Here is a 22,676-nt window from a genome sequence, read left to right as displayed (position 1 = left end):
CGAGTGGCCAACATGCTCTCCAGATCACAATCCCATAGACTACAACATGTTTGGGATGCAATAGGGAGACACATTGCTGCTCTAAATTTCCCTCTAGAAAATAAATAAGACTTTAATCCTTGCTTTGAAGGAGGTGGATGAGCCAGTTTGCCTCAAGAACTCTCCTGAATCACTTGATGCTAAGCATGGAATGACACTGTGAGAACTGCATCAGAGTTCAGAATGGATATACTGAAATATCTCTTGGTATAGTTTTCTGTAAGCACTGTTCATTAATTCCTTAACTATGTCCTTAGAAAATTTGTATCTTTTGCTAAAAATTTATTCAATTTAATTTATACGAAATTTATAATGCATTTTTGTGTAATAATTTATTAGTATGCTGACAAGAAATTTATGTCCACATTTGACTATAGCCGTGAAAATGTTTTCATATACAAATAAAAATGTAGTTTAGCTTTTGGACACCAGTGTACCTTTAGAGTGTGACTTAACTTTATTATTATATGTATACACCATGTTGACAAAAGCATTTGGACACCTTATATGCCATGCAAGTCTGCGTGGTTAGCCTAGTGGCTGTGCACTTCGTAACCATATGCCTGGGGGAAGGAGTGTCCTAGGTTTGATTCCCGTTGGTGACGTGAGGAGCTGAAGGAGCTTCCTCAGCCATAGCCAAGTTAGCCAGTCTTGGGCATGGACAGTAGGGTTATTTCCCCAGTTTACATTGAGATTTTTCATCCCACAAAGCAGGAAAACCGGCCTTGAGAACTGCAGGGCATAGGGCTGACCACTTCATCCTGTGAACGGTTTGAGGTCCAATGATTAATAAACCCTCGACACCGCAAGGTAAAAGAGGGTATATAGAAGATGAGATGAGATATGCCATGCAAATTTTAGATCATACCACATGCAAATATAGATATACCACATGCAGATATACCACATGCCGGCCTGATTAGCATATTCACTCTCCAGCCAAAAGACTGCAGGTTCAAATCCCGCCATAGGCTTGGATCTTTGTGATTGTCTGTCAAAATACTACTAGTAGTGGTGGATAGTAGATGGCAATGGTGTAGTTGTGGTGCATTGTAGTTGGTGGATTGTGGGTGGTGGAGATAGAAAGTTGTAGAGTAGATGCCCCTCCCTCAATGAGTCTTTGGACTCCCTGGAGGTGTCAAGTAATAATAATAATAATAATAATATTCAGGGAGTGTCTGTAAGTCTGGTAATAAAAAGGTGGAATATACTGCATGGTTTGCATTGTAGTCAAGATGAATTGTAGTTCAGTTGAATGTATCAAAATGCCACATTCAACTGAACAGATAGACTTCCAAAGTAGGATGGTAGTTGGGTGTCACATCAGTGGTCTTTCTGTCCTTGATGTTACTGCCTCAGTATACTGAAATCCACTGCTGCTTATGTCATTCATGGTGCTACCACAGCAGGAAATTCCCTGAAAGGCCACTGACACTCAGTGACCAAGATTGATGAGCTCTGTCTTGGAATGTTGAAGTATCCTGCATGTCATCAGCTGAGGACTTATAGTGAACCTGGAAAATCCTGCAGTAATATCTGTAGGCACTAGAACTATCCATAGAGAGTTGCATGCCTTAGGTTACCACAGCAAAGTGCTGCAAACAAGCCACACATTACCCTCCTCAATTCTAAACAACCTTTGGACTAATGTCTTTCATACCATTCATGATTGGAAAAGGTTCTGTGAAGTGACAAATTGTGCTTCCAAACATTTCATTCTGATAGTCATGTTTGGATTTGGATCTGGAGATTGCCCAGGGAATGGTTTCGGCAGTACTGCATCATTCCAACTGTCAAGTTTGGTGGAGACTTGGTAATGGTATGGGGTGTTTCACTTGGATGGGACTTAATCCATCGGTACACGTGTTCAAAACCATGATGTCTGATGACTACCTGAACATCCTAGACAACTTCATGCTTCCAATGTTTTCGAAGTATTTGTGTCAGTGACCCATGCACATTGCCACATGTCAATGATCAATGCCATAGTGTACTTTGTGTCCGAGACTGTTTTTTTTGCAAAATAACATCCAATTGATGTTATTTTGCAGAAAATAACATCCAGCTCAGAGTCCAGACCCTCAACTCCCATCGAACATTTTTGGGACAAATTCTGAATTCACTCATCAGCAATGGAGGTAGCTTTCCACGAGGAATAGAAGAATATTCCTGTTGTGGTGACATATTAGAAACTGGTTGAAAGCATGTCCCAAAGGACAGTTGCTGTCATTCAGGAAAAACTGGACCCACTTGGTACTAGAAATGTAATTAAAACACTTTTTTTTTTTTACCACAATTAGGTGTACAAATACTTTTGTCAATGTAGTGTATATTAAAATCCCTAATGGCCATGATATGTATCTGTTGACCAAAATAAACAATACTATGAAATAACAAGAAGATGGAATGCCAAATGATTGATATATTTCATCCATCATGGCCAGCAGTTATTCTCAAACTTGTTTAAGAATGCAAAAGACTGCACAGACCACCTATTCCACCCACTCCTGGCTTGTAACTGCAAAAAACATAATTAATAGAAAATACAACTTTTTTTTTTTTTTTTTTTGCTAATGGTGATGACCAGCTACAAATTTCATCATGCCAGGATGCATGTTCAGCTGATTCTCCTTTTTCTGTTTTCAATCCCCACAAGTATTAAACTACAGGTGAATTATTTTGAGTGAAAAAAATTAAAAGGATTACAAGCTAAGGTGTTTCAGGATTAGAAGTGAAAGAATTAAATTTGATGGCTCTCCCCTACCACTCCAAGAGCTGCAGGTTGTAGCTGTTTGCAAATACTTCATGAGGAAGGCTGTTTCTTTGCATCTACCTATTATACCATCTATCTAATCCATCTACTTTTGTCCAGAGGACAAAGGTAGATGGATTAAAAGAGAAGAGGGAACTCAGGTTCAGTGCATATGCAGTGGCACAGTATACTGGGCAGCTGTTGCTCTTGTATTAACAGGTGCAACAGAAAGTGGAAGAATGATGGTTGCCAATTCACTGGAGCAGTGACCATGGAAGTACCTGTACAACAGACACAATGCTGAAGTACAGCATCTATGAGACAGAGGTTGAAGTGAATCTGTAAGAGAGGGATCATCTTATTATTTTTATTATTATTATCTAAGATCCCATAGAATCAGAGACTCATCTAGAAGGTCCTTTTGTCACACACACACACACACACACACACACACACACACACACACACACACACACACACACACACACACACACACAAACTCATCGTACCACACCATAAACACACTCAAATTCTCTGCATACAGCACACTCTCAAGGAAGGTGTTCCAATCATTCACAACTCTGTATGCAAAAAACCTGCTTCTCACTCCCTTGTTCACACCCTCCTTATTCAGCTTCCAGAAATGACCTCTTGTTCTCCCCTGATCTCCTACTGTTTTCTGTAAAACCTCTTCAACATTCATCCTATAATAACCCCTTACTAACTTGGTCTATCATATCACCCTCTTCCTCTTATCGACTAGCCTCTGTAGATTGCATCTTCTCAACCTTTCCTCATATTCGACATTCCAGAGATCAGAAACTATCTTAATCAGTCGCCTCTGGATCCTTTCCAACATCTCTTCGTCCTTTTGAAAACCAAGTGATCAAATCTGTGCACAGTAGTCCATATGCGGCCTAATAAGAGCTTTATACAATGGAACAAGAATCTCCTTACTTCTACAAGTTAGTGTATTCTGCATCATTCCTAAAATTGCTGTGTTGTCCTCACAATTTTGGCAATGTGTCCTCTAAATTTTAGATCCTTATCCACTATCATCCCAAGATCTCTTATTTCCTCCACTTCCAACAATATAACCCCACCAACTGTAAATCCTACATCCCATCTTTGTTTCCCAAATTTTAAAACCTTACATTTTGAAACACTGAACTTGTATCCTAATTCCTGTGCCTATTCACTCAATCTGTTCAAGTTTTCTTGATAGGTCACAACATATGCTCTACTCTTCATAGTTCGTACCAACTTTGCATCATCTGCAAACAACTGAATATCCCCGTCCAAATCCTCACCAATATCATCAACATACAGGTTAAACAGCAATGGTCCTAAAACAAACCCCCTGAGGCACACCACTGGTGACTTTCTTCTACCAGGATATTGCTTCCCCCATATACACAACTTGCTGATATCTATCAGATAGCCAATCTCTGATCCAATGCACTAATTTAATATCCAACCCCCATCAGCTCTAGTTTGACTATCAACTTATCATGCAGTAATCTATCAAAAGCCTTTGCAAAATCTAAGTATAATACTGTGTATCCTTCTCCTCTGTCCAATGAAGCCATTACTTTATTATAATAAGTAAGTAAGTAAGTATCTGCATGGTTAGTCTAGTGGCTATGCGCTTCACAACCATATTCCTGTCGAAGGAGTGTCCTGGGTTCGATTGCCGTTGCCGACGTGAGGAGCTTAAGGATCTTCCTCAGCCATAGCCAAGTTAGCTGGTCTTGGGCGTGGACAGCAGGGTTTTTTCCCCAGTTTATCTGGGGTTTTTCATTCTGCAAGCAGGCAAACCGGCCCCGTGAACATACGGATCTACAGCCATATATACTTAACCCCCCCAAGGAGGGGGCTCAACTCGCTCCAATAGGGATGGGGGAGAAAAAGGGAGGAAACTCCATATGAATAAATAAATAAATAAGTAAGTAGATTACTAAAGCATGATCTCCCTTTAGCAAATCCATGCTGTCCATCAAAGATACCATTGTTATCAATCCAATTCTGGATCCTGGTTCTCACCAGGCTCTCCAATACTTTAACCAACATCTGACACACAGATAAGCCTATAATTTGATGCTTGAGTTCTATCACCTGCCTTATGAAGTGGCACAATCTTGCCCTCCTTCCACTCCTTTGGAAGTTGATCCACTGCAAGACTCATATTAAACAAATGTGTCAAGGCTGATGCCAACTCCCTGGCACATTCCTTCAAAATGCATGGTGATATGTGTTCAAGTTGGTCCCCTGGGTTCCTTGGTGATGCGGAAGTGACGGAGAGTGATCAATATGGTGAGTGGCCTGTGGAATGTTCCCTATGAGGATAGATTGAAGGAGTGTGGATTGCAGAAGTTGGTTAATAGGAGAAAAAGAGGAGATATGATAGAAACATATAAGTTTCTTAAAGGGTTTTTATAGGATAGATGCAATGGACATATTTCAACACTTGGCTAGAGGGACCAGAACAAGGGGTCATCCCTGGAAGTTGAATAAAGGTGTGGTTAGTAGGGGTGTGAGGACTAGATTTTTTACTTGAAGAGCTGTGAATGAGTTGAATGGGTTGCCAGAGTCAGTTCTGAGTGCTTTGTCTGTTAATGGGTTCAAGGAAAGATATGATAGGTTATGTGCATAGATTGGGTCTCCCACAATGAGTCTTCTAACTCCATGGAGGTGCCCATATAATACTACTACTACTACTAATAATATATTATCAAGTCCCACAGCCTTATTATCATCAAGTTTGCACAATTCCCCATATAACTTTTATTCCCTTACAGTCAGTCTTTCCTCCTCCTCATCATCAACTGCTCTAAAACTCTCCACGATGCCACATTCACAAGAATTAAAGACTTTTATGAACTGCTCATTAAGTATCTCAACTATATCCTCCATAGGAGTTCTTATATCATTTTCTGCATTCAATGTCATCCTTCCATAATCTTTTTTTTTTTTTTTTTGCTGGCTACATATCAAAAAGAGAATGCTTAGTTTTTTGACTGCTGAGGAAGCTGTTGATGTAATGTTTTCATATCTTTTCTGGTATGGTATGGGGGGGGGGGTAAACATCAGTCTAAGCAGGGGGATCTGATCCTGTCTGATGATTTGTAAGCAGTATTTCAAGCAGTACTCGGATGAGCTGGGACCTCTTTTGCAAAAGAAAAGGCAAGATGGGTTTTGGTGGCACTGAACATGACAATAGTGTTGTCCTCACTGCATTGAAGGATAGTATGTAGATCAATATTTAAGGCACTAATTGTAGGTTGCCTTGTAGCCTGGGATGTGAAAGTACTATATGCTATGTCGAATGAATAGAAAAAGTGGGGAGTACTATCATCTAAAAAGCTGTGAATAGGATTAGCCGTGATTGTGAGTAGACTCTTTCTAGGTCATTTATGTACAGGAGAAAGTAGGTGATAGGACAGAGTCTTGAGGCACTACAGCATTCGTGATGAAGCTCAAAGATAGTGACCTACTATGACTCGCAGAGAACTACCAGAGAGAAATCTGGCTATCCAATTTCAGAGGGTGGCAGGAAGAACAAAGAATAGCAATTTGTTTAGTAGGCTTTGATGCCACACCCATTTGAAAGCTTTGGAAATGTCAAGAGTGACAGCACAAGTTTCTCTGACCTTGTCCACAGCTTCTTTGACCACAGCTGATCTTGTAACCTACATCACATCTGAACATGTGATGACCATGACTATGACTCGCAGAGAACTACCAGAGAGAAATCTGGCTATCCAATTTCAGAGGGTGGCAGGAAGAACAAAGAATGGCAATTTGTTTAGTAGGCTTTGATGCCACACCCATTTGAAAGCTTTGGAAATGTCAAGAGTGACAGCACAAGTTTCTCTGATCTTTCCATGGCACATGTTCAGATGTGATGTAGGTTACAAGATCAGCTGTGGATCTTGAATGGCACAATACATACTGGTAGTCATTGATTAATTGGTTGGCTTCTAGGTGGTGAGGAGTTGGCTATTGATGACTTTCTCCATTATTTTGGAGAGGACTGAGGTGATGGCAATTGGTCAGTTTGATGACAGATTTTGATCTCCATTTTTTGGAATAGGCTGGATATGCGATTGCTTTCACACATTGGGAGGATAAGTGCTAGCTATATATAACAGATTGTATAGACAATATTGGACAGGTGCTAACTCTGCGGCACAATGTTTAAGAACAATTGGAGAGATGCCATTCAGCACCAAGAGACTTTTTAGTGTCCAAATTGCCCAGTAATTTTCTTATGTCTGTTTTGTGAAATACAGGAGTCAAACAGTTCTCAGTTTCCAGCACAGTAGGTGATAATTTCTCTTGGTCATCAATGGGTTTGAGAACAGTGATGCTAGGAGGCTAGCTTTATTTTTGGGTGAAGTAACAATAGTGCCACTGGAATAAGAGAGAGAGAGAGAGAGAGAGAGAGGTGAACAGAAGTTGCAACTAACAGCCTTAGCAAGTGACCAGAAGGCACAGGTTCTGTTTGGAGAGGAGACAAGTTTTCTGCTGTTGGCCTTTATGAAATCAGATTTGGATTTGCTGATGACTGATTTGCATGTGGTGTGTGGTTTGGTTATAGGGAGAGCATGAAGCTGGATTTCTTGATGTGAGCCACATGCAGTAAACTGAATTTTTTCTTTAATTGTTTTGATACACTTTCTGTTGAACCAGGGTGTGAAAAGCAGATGAGGATTTTGAGTAGATGGGGGGGGGGGGTACGAAGGTTGACGGTATTCATGCCAGTGATAATTTCTGTGACTCATTCAGAGCAGGTGTTGGGGCCAAATAAGTAGAAAAATTAGTCAGACCAAGGAAAGGAGGAGCAAAAATTCCAGAGGTCATACTATATGGCACCTTTGTAGTGCCAGAGGATGTGATATTGGGAGTGATTGGAGGAAGAGCATTCTGTGGGAGAAGACTTGTATAAGATGTGGTCTGAGTTGACGAGAGGAGAGGTGATCTCTGCAGTGTATCTGGAAGGAGAACTGTGTAATGACCTAACACAAATCTTACATCTACGTAGTTGAATATTTGGAGAGTGAAGAGGGTTATCAGGAATTCAACTACATAGATGTAAGATTTGTGTTAGGTCATTACTTATGGCAAAAAATCTGTTTCTTGTCCAGCTTGGTTGGCGGCATTAGAATAAGGGAGCCAGTTGTAATTGTAGGCATTGAGGTCGCTCAGGAAGATGACCTTACTATTCAGAAAACTGGATTGCATCTGGTCGAGTTTCATGGAAAGGAATGTGAAGAGGTCTGAGTTGTAATCAGTGTTAAATGGGGCAAGGAAACCTTAAGCCAAAGAAGGTCATAGCCTACCATTCTATGGTAGGCTATGTCAGATTTCACAAAGGTGCAAATGCCACCCTTGTAGCAAAAAAGAATCATTAAGTGCATAGTTTGGCACTGTAGGTGGACAGTAGTAGATGTAGCTGTGATCTGGGATTCTGTCAGGAATAAGATGTCTGGTCTCAAAGTCTGCAAGTGATGGTGAATATATTTATGTTTGTGTTAAAGCTATGAATGTTAGTAAAGTGAGTATGAAAGTGAGTTTTTAGTGAAGAGATTCTGGCTTGGTTTGTATGTTGTGACTGGTTATAATTTAATTTTTTGATGGAATTAGTTTATGGAGATTCATTTTTGTCGCACTGTTGTAAGTCTCCCTAAGTTTGATTATGATTAGATGGAAAGATATAGTGCAGTTGTGCAGTGAGAGACAATAGATTCTTGGACATGACATCCAAATAGAAAGAAAGCAGTCTCTATGCCATGACGTGGCCTTGACAGTGCCCCTTCCCCCTTACATACAATTACTCAGATCTCTCTCTCTCTTTCCCAGGCATGACCTGACAGAGTATGTGGCAGCAGGATTCTGTGCCAGATTATGTGGCTGGTAAGACTCATTACTGACAGATTCCAGTCCGTGCACTAACTGGCAACTGGCTGTGGCACCACCCTTGAAATGGAGGTGGTTATGTTTATGACAAACATTTGAAGAGTATCATACAGCACAGAGAAGAGAAATGGGATACTTCTTCTTCTTCTTCCTATCATGGAATATAGGTCATGTGGCCTGTTTCGGTCTCATGCCATGGGCATGAGACCGAAACAAGAAACAGAAACCAGAATCCCGACTCCAGAGACCAAACAAGGCATTTGCCACTTCAGACCTCCAATAAGCCAGGCAGTGATATTTCACCAGTCAATGAAGAACATCTACTACCTAGTGTCTATCAAAGCCTAAAGCTAAATTTTAATGCAGTCAAGTGGATGTGACAGTACCACAAGCATGCTTCAACACAACGACTGACCCATTCATATGAAAGAACAGCTCAAATGATGTATGACATTATATTTTTAGAGGGACCTGTGGCATAGTATAATTATTAAAAACAACACGTAAGGTCCACGGTAATAACTTTAATTAATAAATACGGTAGATATTTCGTACTAAAAATAATAGAAAATCTTCAGTGTTACAAACAGATAGGAACAGAATACAAGTAACGAATATTCGGTGGATCACCTATTAAAATACAATGTTGTCGCGAGCTAGGAAATGAAAAAAATTAATAAATAATTAATATTTAAGATAATTAGTTTTTTAAAAGATTACATAAAATAAAAGTCTTCCAGATCTTTGAGAGAGAGAGGCAATCATTTCGATTTAAATTCGGTTGGTGTAAAAAAGTTTCACAACTTTATCCCACTGGATATTATGGGTTGTGGTAATACTGTGTTGTGCCAGACCAGACTTCTGAGGTTTGTTGTAATCAATATAATATTGATGTTCTTTAATTCTTTTTACCACAGAATGGCCAGTTTGTCCAAAATAAGAAACATTGCATTCACAAGGAATTTTGTAAACGCCAGCCAAAGACAGAGATGACAGTTTATCTTTTGTAGAAGGCAATAAGGAAGAAATTTTGTTGATAGGAATATAAGTGGGAATCAATTGGTACTTTTTTAAAATTCTACCTATAGGTTCTGAGATTCCTGGAATGTAGGGGATTGGAACTCTGCGAACTGTTGAAGAAGCCTTAGGTAATCTTCATATAATAAATTGACTGTGTCGGCTAATGGGATATTGGTAAACAGAGATACAATGTCAAAACTGACTAACAACTCAGAATCTTTGATTTTTAAATCCTTGATTTTTTCCAAGAAATCTGTTGAATTTTTTATGTAGGATCTTGAATGTCCAGTGAGAGCACTTAAAGAACGAGACAAGACTTTTGCAATTCGGTAAGTAGGAGAATCAATGAAATTCACGATTGGTCATACTGAATAGCCTTCTTTATGGATTTTTGGGAGACCATATAGACAAGGAGATCTTCCAAAGTAGGTGCATAATTTATCCACATAATTTGGGTCCCAACTGATGACCTCATCAAGTAATTTATTTAATTGTTTAATCTGAGAATTTGTAGGATTATGCGTGATCTCTTTGTAGGTAGACGTGTCTTCTAAAAGACTGGATACTTTAGTCTCATAGTCAGTCTTATTCATGATTACAATAGCTTTTCCTTTATCGGCCTTAGAAATAGATATATTATTATATATCTGGAAAAAATCAAGGATTTAAAAATCAAAGAGTCTGAGTTGTTAGTCAGTTTTGACATTGTATCTCTGTTTACCAATATCCCATTAGCTGACACAGTCAATTTATTATATGAAGATTACCCTCCAGATATCGCAAAAATTTTCGAATTTGTTATTCATTCAGGTTATTTTAGTTGGAAAAACAAGTTCTACAAACAAGTTGAAGGTACTGCCATGGGTAGTCATTTGTCTCCACCTTTGGCTAACTATTTTTTGAAACAATTCAAAGAGACTATGTTTTCATCCATTCACCCTCAACCATCTCTTTGGTATTGTTATGTCGATGATGTTTTTGCCATTTGGTCACATACTGAAGATGAGCTTTCCACCTTTCTACAACAGATAAATAGCCTTCATCCTCATATCCAATTCACCATGGAAAAGGAAAATTCTGGTACTTTATTATTATATGGACATCCTGATTACTCGAACTTCTTCTGGTACCTTATCTACAAGCGTCTTTCAAAAGCCCACATTTACTGCCAGATACATTCATAAAATGTCTGTTCACCATACATCTCAAAAATTTGGCATTCTTAAGTCTCTAATTAATAGGGCACATAAAGTTTGCTCTTCTCCAGAAATCTTACAACAAGAACTTTCTATCATTAAAAAGTTAATGGTATCTAATAATTACCACCCTAATCAAATCCAACAGATAATTGAATCTTATGTTCCAATACCTAAGGCTTCTTCAACAGTTCGCAGAGTTCCAAACCCCTACATTCCAGGAATCTCAGAACCTATAAGTAGAATTTTAAAAAAGTACCAATTGATTCCCACTTATATTCCTATCAACAAAATTTCTTCCTTATTGCCTTCTACAAAAGATAAACTGTCATCTCTGTCTTTGGCTGGCGTTTACAAAATTCCTTGTGAATGCAATGTTTCTTATTTTGGACAAACTGGCCGTTCTGTGGAAAAAAGAATTAAAGAACATCAATATTATATTGATTGCAACAAACCTCAGAAGTCTGGTCTAGCACAACATAGTATTACCACTACCCATAATATCCAGTGGGATAAAGCTATTCTACTTCATAGATGCAGGTTCAAATATGAACGCCTCTTTAAAGAAAGTTGTGAAGCTTTTTTACACCGACCGAATTTAAACCGAAAAGATTGCCTCTCTCTCTCGAAGATCTGGGAGACTTTTATTTTATGTAATCTTTAAAAAACTAATTATCTTAAATATTAATTATTTATTAATTTCTTTCATTTCCTAGCCTATTAAAATTGTATTTTAATAGGCGACCCACCGAATATTCGTTACTTGTACTCCATTCTTATCTGTTTGTAACACTGAAGATGTACTATTATTTTTAGTATGAAATATCTACCTTATTTATTAATTAAAGTTATTACTGTGGACTTACGTGCTGTTTTTAATACGTATGACATTATAGAATCCAACTGATTATAGTGGTTACAGTTTTCAAAACTATATTTCACTTATTTTTTTCTATACCAAACACACATTATTTAAAATAATGTGAAGTAATAAATAATTTACTTATTTATTACTTCATGTCAAAAACAAAACTACAGACATTAGTATATTATCAATGTTAATACAGATCAGTACTCTTATACATTGACTTCTCTTGAAAACCAGCTGTAGATCACTTAAAGCAGCGCTTCCCAAACTGGGGGCCGTGGCCCCCTTGGGGGCCGTAGGTTTTGTTGAGGCGGGCCATGAAATAATGAAAACAAATTTAAAATGTTTTAAGACTAAGTAGATTTTTTATTTTAAAAGAAACGTATTTAACTTTTATTATTTCTTTTTTGTTATTTTTTATATTTTAATGGAAAAATTCGCACATTGGTGTTGGTTCACAAACTTTGCTTCCTGCCTATTTCGGCGCTTAATGAATATTAGTAAATATTGCTTATTCATATGTTTCATTTCAAAGCAGTGGTTAATTGTATTTACTTTGAATGCTCTCCAGGGAAGCTCCAAATCTTCCTGTCCCTTTCATCACGCGTTGGTAATCAGGGACTGTTGATTTTGACTTTATATACATATCAAAACTCGTTTTATATTATCACTGTCATCCGAGCTAGTTTTCTGTTACCAATAAAAGTTTCGCATATACTTCACACATGAAAAAAGGCTTAAACAAGTTCATGTGGGGAGGCAGTAACTCGCTTGTAGTGGTAAACAACACACTCTCTAACAGCCACTATACTGCAGGGGCAATAAAAACAAGTACTTTTATTATGCCAGTGAATAAGGTATGAGGAGTCTGTGTAATATATTTCTCAACAAATAGTGCAATTAGAGACAACTGGGATAAAAACACACTAATTAATGAATCACATGTCCCCTCATACAGAAACTATGCTGTATAGACTGAAACAAAACCATATATTGTATGGGCAAACACAGTATCTAACTAAAAACTATTATTATTAATTAGATGTGTGTGTTTGAGTTCGATTTCCCAAGGCAGCAATAAAATTCAACCGAACGTGTTAAAATTCGTAAAAGTGTTAAAACTAAGTAATATATATATATATAATGAATGTTATGGCAGTTTCACATATGGAATTCGGTTGAAGAGAGTTAGCATTTCAACTCAATTGTCAGCTATGCTTTTATCTTTCGGTTGCGCAATCTTTTGTTAATACTGCACCAATCATATGGACGTTTCAATAACCTGCCTTTGCTGTCTGTTTCACGTTAGGCTTAATTACCGTAAAGGGGAGAAAAGTCACAAAAGAAAAAAATGTTCCTGGTCCGGGGATTCCCTTATTCAGGTAACATTCACTAATTTCATGTTATCAGTCTGTGGTGTGCCAGTATCGGTAAGTGGTGATCGATTCTATGTTAAAAAATTTAACCCTGAGATGGATAAGTGGCTGAAAATAAAAAAAAAATCCTACGAACAATCAGAAGAAGCAGAAACAGACTCAAAAAAAAAAAAAAAAAAAAAGAGGACAGTAATTCATATTTTACCAGAACAGCCCGCATCGTCTTCAGAACCAAACGGTAAGAGGCAAAAAATGTAATATATGCATTTGATTTTTGCAATATTCGCTGTGTGTGTTTTGTATTGAATATAAATACAATAAATATTATAATAATATATCTCTCTATTACGATTTTTTTTGCGGGGGGGCCGTGAAATATTTTAATTTTTGCAAAGGGGCCTTGACATCCAGAAGTTTGGGAAGCACTGACTTAAAGGACCCCTTTGGTCTGTACATGAACTCTGAAAGCAAACACTTAATAATAATAATAATTAAAAAAGCTAAATCTTGTTTACCTTTCCATCTGCAGCTTTTCCATGCTTGTAAGCATCTTTTTACTTCCCAGTGAAGGAAGATACAGAATGCCAGGCTCTTCATCAAAATTGCTTGTTGCTGTATCACTACTTGATAGGCTACTTTGATCATCAGAATCTTCACTCTTTCACAGATTGTAAATAATACAACATTAATATTTAAAAGTAAAACAAGTAGCTCATACAATAAGTTCATAATATTCATTACAAATACAATACAATCACATGCACACCAGAAAGATTAAAATGACTCATGTCACAACATAAAAGTGAAATTCATAATTAATTTTATTATTATTGCAGAACTCCATGAAGTTCTAAGGTTCATTGTGATGGTATACCTTAGACAACACAAAGTCTATCATACTATTAGTTAAACTTGAAGTTAGTTTATGTGAATGCTATGTGAGACATATCTGCAACACATAGCATTCAGGTATAGCTATGTGTTGAATAAGATGACAGAACTAACACAAGAAAGCCTGGTCAATGGACAGCACCTAACGATAACAGGACTGTAGAGAAGTCAACAAGTAGCAACTGATGTAGTTCCACTTAATTTTTTTTTTAATAATTGTCATTTTTTATTATAATCATTGTTTATTTTATTTTTACTCTATCATATCACATCACCTCTTTTTCTCCTATCCACTAAACTCTGCAATCCACATCTTTTCAATCTCTCTCTATAGAGAGAGAGGGGTTAAAAGATGTGGTCCAAAGTCCTGATATTATCTTAGTCACTCACCTCTGGACCCTCTGCAATGTCTCCACATCACACTGTGGAGACATTGCAAAACCAGGTGACCAGATATGAGCACAACAGTCCAAGTGTAGTCTAACCAGTACTTTATACAGTGGCACAACCACTGCCTTATTCCCACATGCTAGAGTACTTCTCATCATGGCAGCACTATGATGTGCAGCCATTGCAACACTAGCAATATGCCCTCTAAACTTCAGTCTACTGTCAACACTCCCAAATCTCTAATCTCATCCACTTCCTGCAGTATGGCACCATCGATATAGCACACAGACTTATATTTCTGCACTCCAAAATGCAACACCTTGCACTTATTGATATTAAAATTACAACCCCCACCCTTTGTTCAAGTCAAAAATCTATTCAAATCTTCCTGAAGGGAATTAACATCAGCAGTGCTACTTATAATTCTTCCCAACTTTGCATCATCAGCAAATAAATGAAGATCCCCAGTTAGTCCATATGATATATCATTTATAAACAAGCTAAACAGCAGGGGTCCAAGAATAAAATCCTGGGGCACGACATTGCTTACCCTCCTTTTTTTTGAGATACTGCTCCATCACACACAACTTACCAGTATCATTCAAAGAGCCAATCTCTGATCCATCTAACCTCTATACCAGCATTTTCCAAACTATGTTCCACAGAGCACCAGTGTTCTGTGGAAAATGAAAGTCTCCTCTTTGCATGTAAATTGTGCTATTAAGGCCAGCGTGCATTGGCCTTGACTCAGCCACCTGCGGCTGTCGACACCTCTGAGTATGAGTGAAGTACAGAGACATCTATTCTAGGAAACGTGCGGTCACAAGCAAGGTCAATGCGATGTGCTGCAGCCTGGCACGTCTATAGTGTGTGCTGTTGCAATTTTGTGATGTGATACAGCCTGCTGCGGCGATAGCGTGCGCTTAGCTTTACATTGAATATGAGACTGATGATACTGGACTCTAACCAAGGTGTTTCGTTAAAATTTCAGGATTTGTGAAGTGTTCCGTTGTAGAAAAAGTTTGAGAAACGTTGCTATATACTATCTATTCCCATACTTGCAGCTTGTACACCAACTTATCAATGGTAATCTATCAAATGCTTTTGCAAAGTCCAAGAACATCACTGTATATGATTTCTTCCTTATTTAACACACCTGTTGCTCTATCATAAAATGCAAGTAAAATTCTAAACAGGACCTCTACAAATCCATGCTGACCATCATAAAGAATGTTATGTCCATCAACCCAATCCTGTATTCTATTCCTAATCAATCTCTTCAACATCTTGACCACAACTACAGTTATACAGACTGATCTATAATTGGAAACTTCTGTCCTAGAAAATGCTTGTGGAGTGGTACTATTTTGCTTTCTTTCCACTCCTTAGGAATCCTACCCACTGCCAGACTTTAAAGGGCATAGCCAACTGTGCACCACAGTTGGCTCAGCCCTTTATATGGTTATTTAATGAAAGTCTGACAGTGGGTAGGATTCTTCTACCCAACTAATGCTAGCTGACTGCTAAAAATCAATGTAAAATCAAGGATAAGCAGATGAGTGTTATTTTCAAGCCTTGATTATTGCTGATACTTAGGTACCACTAAGTATCTGTAGAATTTCTGTAGGAAAAAAAAAAAATCTTATTTTAAGAAATTGTCATACCAAATTATAAATCCTACTACTCAAAAGTCTATTTCTAGTAGACTTAAAGTACCTACCTGGTTTTATTTATTTATTTTGTACGATGATACATTGGCCATGAGCCTCTTTTAAGGGGAGGTACGGCACCAGCATAGCTACCAAATATATATTTGGTTTAATCCTTTATCCAAGTGTAAGCAAACAAAGTTTGCGCCTGAAGTATTTTCAGGACTGGGCCAACTCGTGGCAAAGATGGTATAAGTTCTCATCACTTGCCTTAGTATCCCATAATGCAAAGCACATCTCCTTGCAGATGTATAATGCTCTGCATTAAGATAAGGGTCACTACCCAGACCGGTTTTGTCCTTTATTGAGTTCTCATCAGTGGGAACCAGACCCAGAGGTGGTGATACTAAGGTCGAAGTAATGAAGAAGTCATATTTCCATATGCCAGTTGTTTCCACACCTTATTATTAAAATTCTCTGGATTAGAGATAAGTTGATGGAAGTTTTTTCACTTGGCCATGCTACCAATTACTTAGTATCACCACCTCTTGGTCTGGCTCCCACTGATGAGACCTCAATAAACATCAGAACTGATCTGGGTAGTGACCCTTTCCCTTAATGCAGAGCATTATATATGTCTGCAAGGAGATGTGCTTTGCATTATGGGATACTAAGGCAAGTGATGAGAACTTATACCACCTTTGCCAAGAGTTGCCCCAGTCCTGAAAATACTTCAGGCGCAAACTTTGTTTGCTTACACTTGGATGTTGTTTTCTGAAAGAGTCAGTGTGTCAATGCAGGGAAACTAGAATTCCCAGGGTGAATGGTAGCAGGGATGGCCTCTTGTGGGAATGGATGCTTGGGGGAAGGGGGACGATGTCAGGAAACATTGGGCCCAGGGGGTTGAGAGGGGGACAATGATAAGTATAGAAGCAGTGACATTTTTATGCTCTATACTAATACAAGGAGTATCCGAAATAAAGGAAATGAATTGGTGGTGGTGCTGATAGCATCAACCTGGCCAAAAATGTTTGTGATCTCTGAGATGTGGTTGATGGACGGTGATATAATAAACGGAATTGAAGTGGCAGGGTACAGCATTTTTCAGCAGGAAAGGAAAATGTGGTGGTGGAATACTGCTTATGATAAGTGATGACTTATGTTCTCTTAGAGTAGAGGCTTTGGAAGGCAATGACACAAATGGTTTTGAAAGAATATGGTGTGAGGTAGAAGTGGCCAAGACAGGATATTTATTGGGGTGTTGTTATAAACCAGGGAGCACAAAGGGTGGGGACCAGGAGATGTTTAGGCAGTTGAGCTTGGCATGTGCAAGAAGAATGATTGTTATGGGAGATTTTAACTACAGCAGTATAAGCTGGGAAGTGGAAAATGCAAGTAGTAAGAAGGGGATAGAATTTCTGGAATTCTTGAGGGACAAATGTCTTCGGCAGCATGTGATGGAGGGAACAAGAGGTTCAAGAGATTTGGATTTGGTCATAGCATCAGAAGAGCTGATAATAAGTGAGATGACATCTCTCCCCCCCCCCCCCAGTTGGAGAGAGTGACCATGTGGTTTTGACTTAGATGATGAACAGACATGCAGGTATCAAAGGAAATGGAACATATGTGGAATTATAAGGCAGGTGATTATAGTAGTCTTAGGTATCAACTAGAGGCAGTTTCATGGAGGGCAGAATTGGAAGGCCAGGATTATCATTAGTGCTTAGGAAATTGTGAAAGAATATTTGTTAGCAGCAATAGTAAGCTATATTCCATGGGTGAAGAAGTGGACACAATTTGGTGTAAAGTTGATGACAAACGATATCAAACAGGAACTGCAGTTGAAAAAGAGATTATGGAAGATATACAAGGATAGGGGTGGAGGACAGATACACGAAGAACATAAGAAGCAGACCAGGAGAGTGACCAGAATGGCGAGGAAGGCAAAACTGGAATATGAGAAGAGATTGGCACTAAGATCGAAAGAAAATCCTAGGGAATTTTTAGCTATGTGGCCAGTAGGCGGAGAAATGATTGTGGAAGAATGACATTGCGGGATAAAAATGGGAATAGAGTGACTGATGCAGAGGACATAGTGGAGTTGTTCAATGAACACTTTATTGGAGTATTTCATCCTGGAGGAGGTTTTAATATTAGAGGGATAGGGCAGGATCAGGGTTTAGAGGTGCAAGAGAAGAGTGTTTTCCAAATACTGAGTACTCTGGATACCAATAAAGCTGTTGGACTGGACGGTATTTCACCACGGGTTTTGAGAGAATGTGCTAAAGAACTGACAGCTCGGTTGACCTGGCTTTTCAATAAAAGTCTGGCTGAAGGAAAGGTACCCAGGGAATAGAAGGAAGGTAAGATAGTGTCACTGCATAAGTGCGGTAGCAGACTGGAAGTGTCTAATTATAGGCCTGTTTGTGTGTCATCAGTAGTTGTTAAGGTCTTGGAGAAATTAGTGAGGGACTATATATAGCGTTGGGCAGATGAGGGTAATGTTATCTGTGAGAGTCAACATGGATTTGTTAAGGGACACTCTTGTTTTAGTAATATGATTGCCTTTTATAATAATGTGACAAGAGCAGTTGATGAGGGAAAGACATATACTGCCATTTTTTTGGATTTTGCAAAGGCGTTTGACAGGGTGCCATGTGATAAGCTGATAATTAAGTTGCAGCACATGGGTTTAAATGTCGGGTTAGTCAAATGGATTCAGGATTGGTTGACTGATAGATATCAGAGAGTTGTGTATGATGGGGCAATATCAAGGAAGCAGAAGGTTACACGTGGGGTTCCACAGGGCTCAGTACTGGGACCTGTATTGTTCAATCTTTATATCAATGATATTGTCAATGGATTGCAAAAGGACATTCAATTGTTTGCAGATGATGTGAAGTTGGTAAGGGTTATCAGTAAATGTGTAGATATGGCAGCCCTGCAAGAGGATTTGAATAAACTAGACAGATGGACAAATAAATGAGGTTATTGGTTCAATGCAGCAAAATGTAAAGTCTTGAGGTTTTGGATCCATCAATGGGAGGATGCATACTCTATTGGAGGAGCTGTACTGGAGGAGGTAGGGGGAGACAAGAGATCTGGGGATGATGATTGATAGAAAACTGAAATTCAGAGAGCATATTGCAAAGGTGGTGAGGGTAACTCAGAGGATTGCTGCAATACTGAGAAGGATGCTGACCTGCAGAGATAAAAGAGTTATCATTCCGTTGTATAAGGCCCTGATCAGACCACACTTAGATTGTTCTCAGATTTGGTCCCCAGGATTTGAAGGGAATAAATTGACTGTGGAAAGGGCACAGAGGTGGATAACGAAGAGGGTTTCAGGACTGTACAAGCATAGTTATGAGGATCGACTGAGGGAATGTGGACTGCAGAGTTTGGTGGATAGAAGAAGGAGAGGTGATATGATCGAGACTTTTAAACTGTTGAGAGACAGTACAGGGTAGACATTGGAGAGTTCTTTCACTTGGTCGAACGGCAGAAAGGAGCGATGATAAGGGGCCATCCCTGGAAGTTACGAAAGGAGGCTATGTGCAAGAGGATGAGGAGTGGTTTCTTTGTGTGGAGGGTGGTTGAACCTTGGAATGCATTGCCTGAGAGAGTGGTTGGAGTGGAGACGGTTAATGGATTCAAGGAGTGGTATGACAGACTTTGTATTTCCTAAAAACGACCTCCCACGATAAGTCTTTTGACTCCATGAAGGCCTGAATAATATTAATAATAATAATAATAAAGGATTAAACCAAATATATAATTGGTAGCATAGCCAAGTGAAAAAAATTTTTTTTCCATCAACCAGCATAGCTGATGAATCAGGCCTATGGCTGGGAGAAACAGTTTCTTAAGTATTCCTGACTGTAATCAGTGTGTGTTTTAGGGGCCGGTTTGCCTGTTCCTGGGGGTTAAAATCCCGAGTTTTCGGGTGAAAAAACTCCCTACCTTCCTATGAGACAGGCTAACTTACCTTTCATCAAAAGAGACCAGACAGAGGTTCCTCACATCACAGACGGGAATCGAACCCAGGTCTTTTCAACCAAAGGGCTTCATCTATACTGACTAGTGGCAGCCCATACATAAGCACTGCGACACTGCGTCACCCCCAAGGAAAAAATGAAAAAAATAAATTTTGTTTGCGTTTATAAATAATAACAATGCTTACAACATTATATAAATGCAATACAAAATGTTAAATGTTACAGCTTATGTTTACAGTGATTGAATAGTTAATAATTGGAATTGTTTGATTAACGCTTTAGATTACGAAACAAATGAACTGCAATGTAACGCGATATTCGTTTGCGCTTGTCATTGCACGTTACATCATTCCTACACTACTCAAACAGCAGTGTAGCTTTAGTATGCTTATGCACATTATTTCTGTGATATTATTATTGTTACGGGCAACTCCAAGGAGTCCATAGACTCATCGAGGAAGGCCCTAACATCATGTCAAGAACAACTATTCGACATTCACACAGTATCTATCATACTTCGCCTTGAACTTATTTATGTCATGGCACCCCCAACAGACTCTGGCAGCTTATTCCACTCATTCACCACTCTCCAAGTAAAAAACCTAGCTCTAACACTCTTACTAACCACACTCTTGCCCAGCTTCCATGTATGGACCCTAGTCCTCCCACCACCAGTCCTATTCTCAAAAATATCTTCTGAATTAATCTTATAGAAACCCTTCAGTAATTTGAATGTCTCAATCATATCACCCCTTTTCCACTATCAACCAATTTCTGCAACCCACAAATCTTCAACCTGTTCTCATAAGGTTCATTCAATAGACCTGCTATCATCTTGGTCACTCGTCTCTGGATTCTCTCCACCTCCTCCCCATCAAGAAGAAACACTGGCGCCCATATCTGGACACAGTAGTCTAGATGGGGTCTTATCAAGGCTCGATACAGAGGAACAACAACTTGTTTGTCTCTGCATGTTAAAGTATTTTTCAGAAGCCAAGTGATTTGATGAGCTGATTTAGTCACTTATGCAAAGTGCCCCCTAAACTTCAATTCCCTATCCACCAACACTCCCAAATCCCTGACCTCGTCAATCACCTGGAGTACAGTTCCACCGATGTGATATACTGCTGCTAATCTTTTCACCCCAAAATGCATAACCTTACATTTTGCCATATTAAATTGACATCCATTCACCTTAGCCCAGTCCTCCAAACTATCCAAATCATCCTGCAAAATTTTGACATCCTGTGCACTCACTATTGTTCTACCCAACTTTGCATCATCAGCAAACAAATTAACAGTACCTGTCAGATCCTTTCCTATATTGTTAATGAACAAATTGAACAGTAGTGATCCAAGAACAGAACCCTGCAGCACACCACTAGTCACAGGCCATCTTTTGGACTCTACTCCTGAATAAACCGCTCTCTGATATCTCGCCATCAACCACCCTCCTATCCATCTCACCAACCCTATATCCATCCCCATATGCTACACTTTACTGATTAGAATTCCATGTAGTATCCTGTCAAAGGCCTTAGCAAGGCCCAGTAGAATCACTGTAAACCCATTACCCTTATCCAGTTCAGCCGTCATTGTGTTATAAAACATGAGCAAGTTACTCAGGCATGATCTACCCTTCAGAAAACCATGCTGTTCCCCATACAGTATCCCATTTTCATCTATCCGATCCTGTATTTTCCTCTTGACTATTTTCACCAAGACCTTGCCAACGATTCCTGATATGCTAATCGGTCGGTAATTTACAACAGCAGTCTTGGAACTTCCTTTATTCAGTGGAACTATTTAGCCCTCTTTCCACCCCCTTAGGACTAACCCAGACCTGAGATTCAAATTAAACAAAAATAATCAAGGGCACTGACAATTCTTTAGCCGCTTTACATATGACACGAGCTGGTATACCATCCAATCCCACAGATGTATTGACATTGAGGTTTTGTAATAGACTATTCACCTCCACTTCATTCACCACAATTCCCGTATAATCTGTTGGTTCTTTCATTCCTGCAATGTCACCACCTGGATGATATACTCTTGCAAAATGCTCACTCAGTAATTCCACTATATCAACTGATTCGGATACCTCCCTACCATTGGCATTCTTTAAAATCATTCTGCTGTATAGATTTTTTCTTTTACTTGCAACATATCAAAAAAACTGTTTGATATTCTCTTTAGCCTGCATGGCTAATGTTCTTTCATAATCCGCTTTTGCTTTTCTTACCACACTCGTTACCCTTTTGGCCTGCGCTTTATACCATTCATGTGCCTGCCGGTCACTTTTCTCCTTAAATTCCCTCCACAGTTGTTTCTTCTTTTTTGCAGCTCAAGCTTAATGCTGTTATTCATCCATTTAATCTCTACTTGATTTATTATTCGGACTCGAGGAATACAGTCAGCCATTGCCTCCTGCAAACACTTCTTAACCACCTCCCATGCACTATAAACATCCAGCCCTTGCAGTTTTACATGCCATGGCACTGAACCAATCAAACTCCTAAGCTTGTCATACTTACCAGCCCGATAATTCCACATGTACCCTGTCATAATTGTAAAT

The 22,676-nt window shown here is 38.9% G+C and overlaps 1 protein-coding gene across 1 annotated transcript in view; it reads right to left on the bottom strand.

Annotated features, from left to right (window-relative positions):
* Nucleotides 1-22,676, bottom strand: part of LOC150095059 (dynein regulatory complex protein 9-like) — a 132,846-nt gene that overhangs the window by 99,887 nt on the left and 10,283 nt on the right. The window contains exon 3 of the mRNA XM_090411183.1: nt 13,686-13,828. Coding sequence (XP_090267309.1) covers nt 13,686-13,828 — 143 coding nt within the window. The remainder of the gene's footprint in view (nt 1-13,685; nt 13,829-22,676) is intronic.

This window comes from Typopeltis vanoorti, chromosome 21 (genome assembly GCF_054136105.1).
Source record: "Typopeltis vanoorti isolate ZY-2024b chromosome 21, IOZ_Tvanoo_1.0, whole genome shotgun sequence".
In the NCBI taxonomy this organism is placed as follows: domain Eukaryota; kingdom Metazoa; phylum Arthropoda; class Arachnida; order Uropygi; family Thelyphonidae; genus Typopeltis; species Typopeltis vanoorti.
Note: the sequence above shows the minus strand (reverse complement) of the source record. Positions and strands in the feature narration are given on the sequence as shown.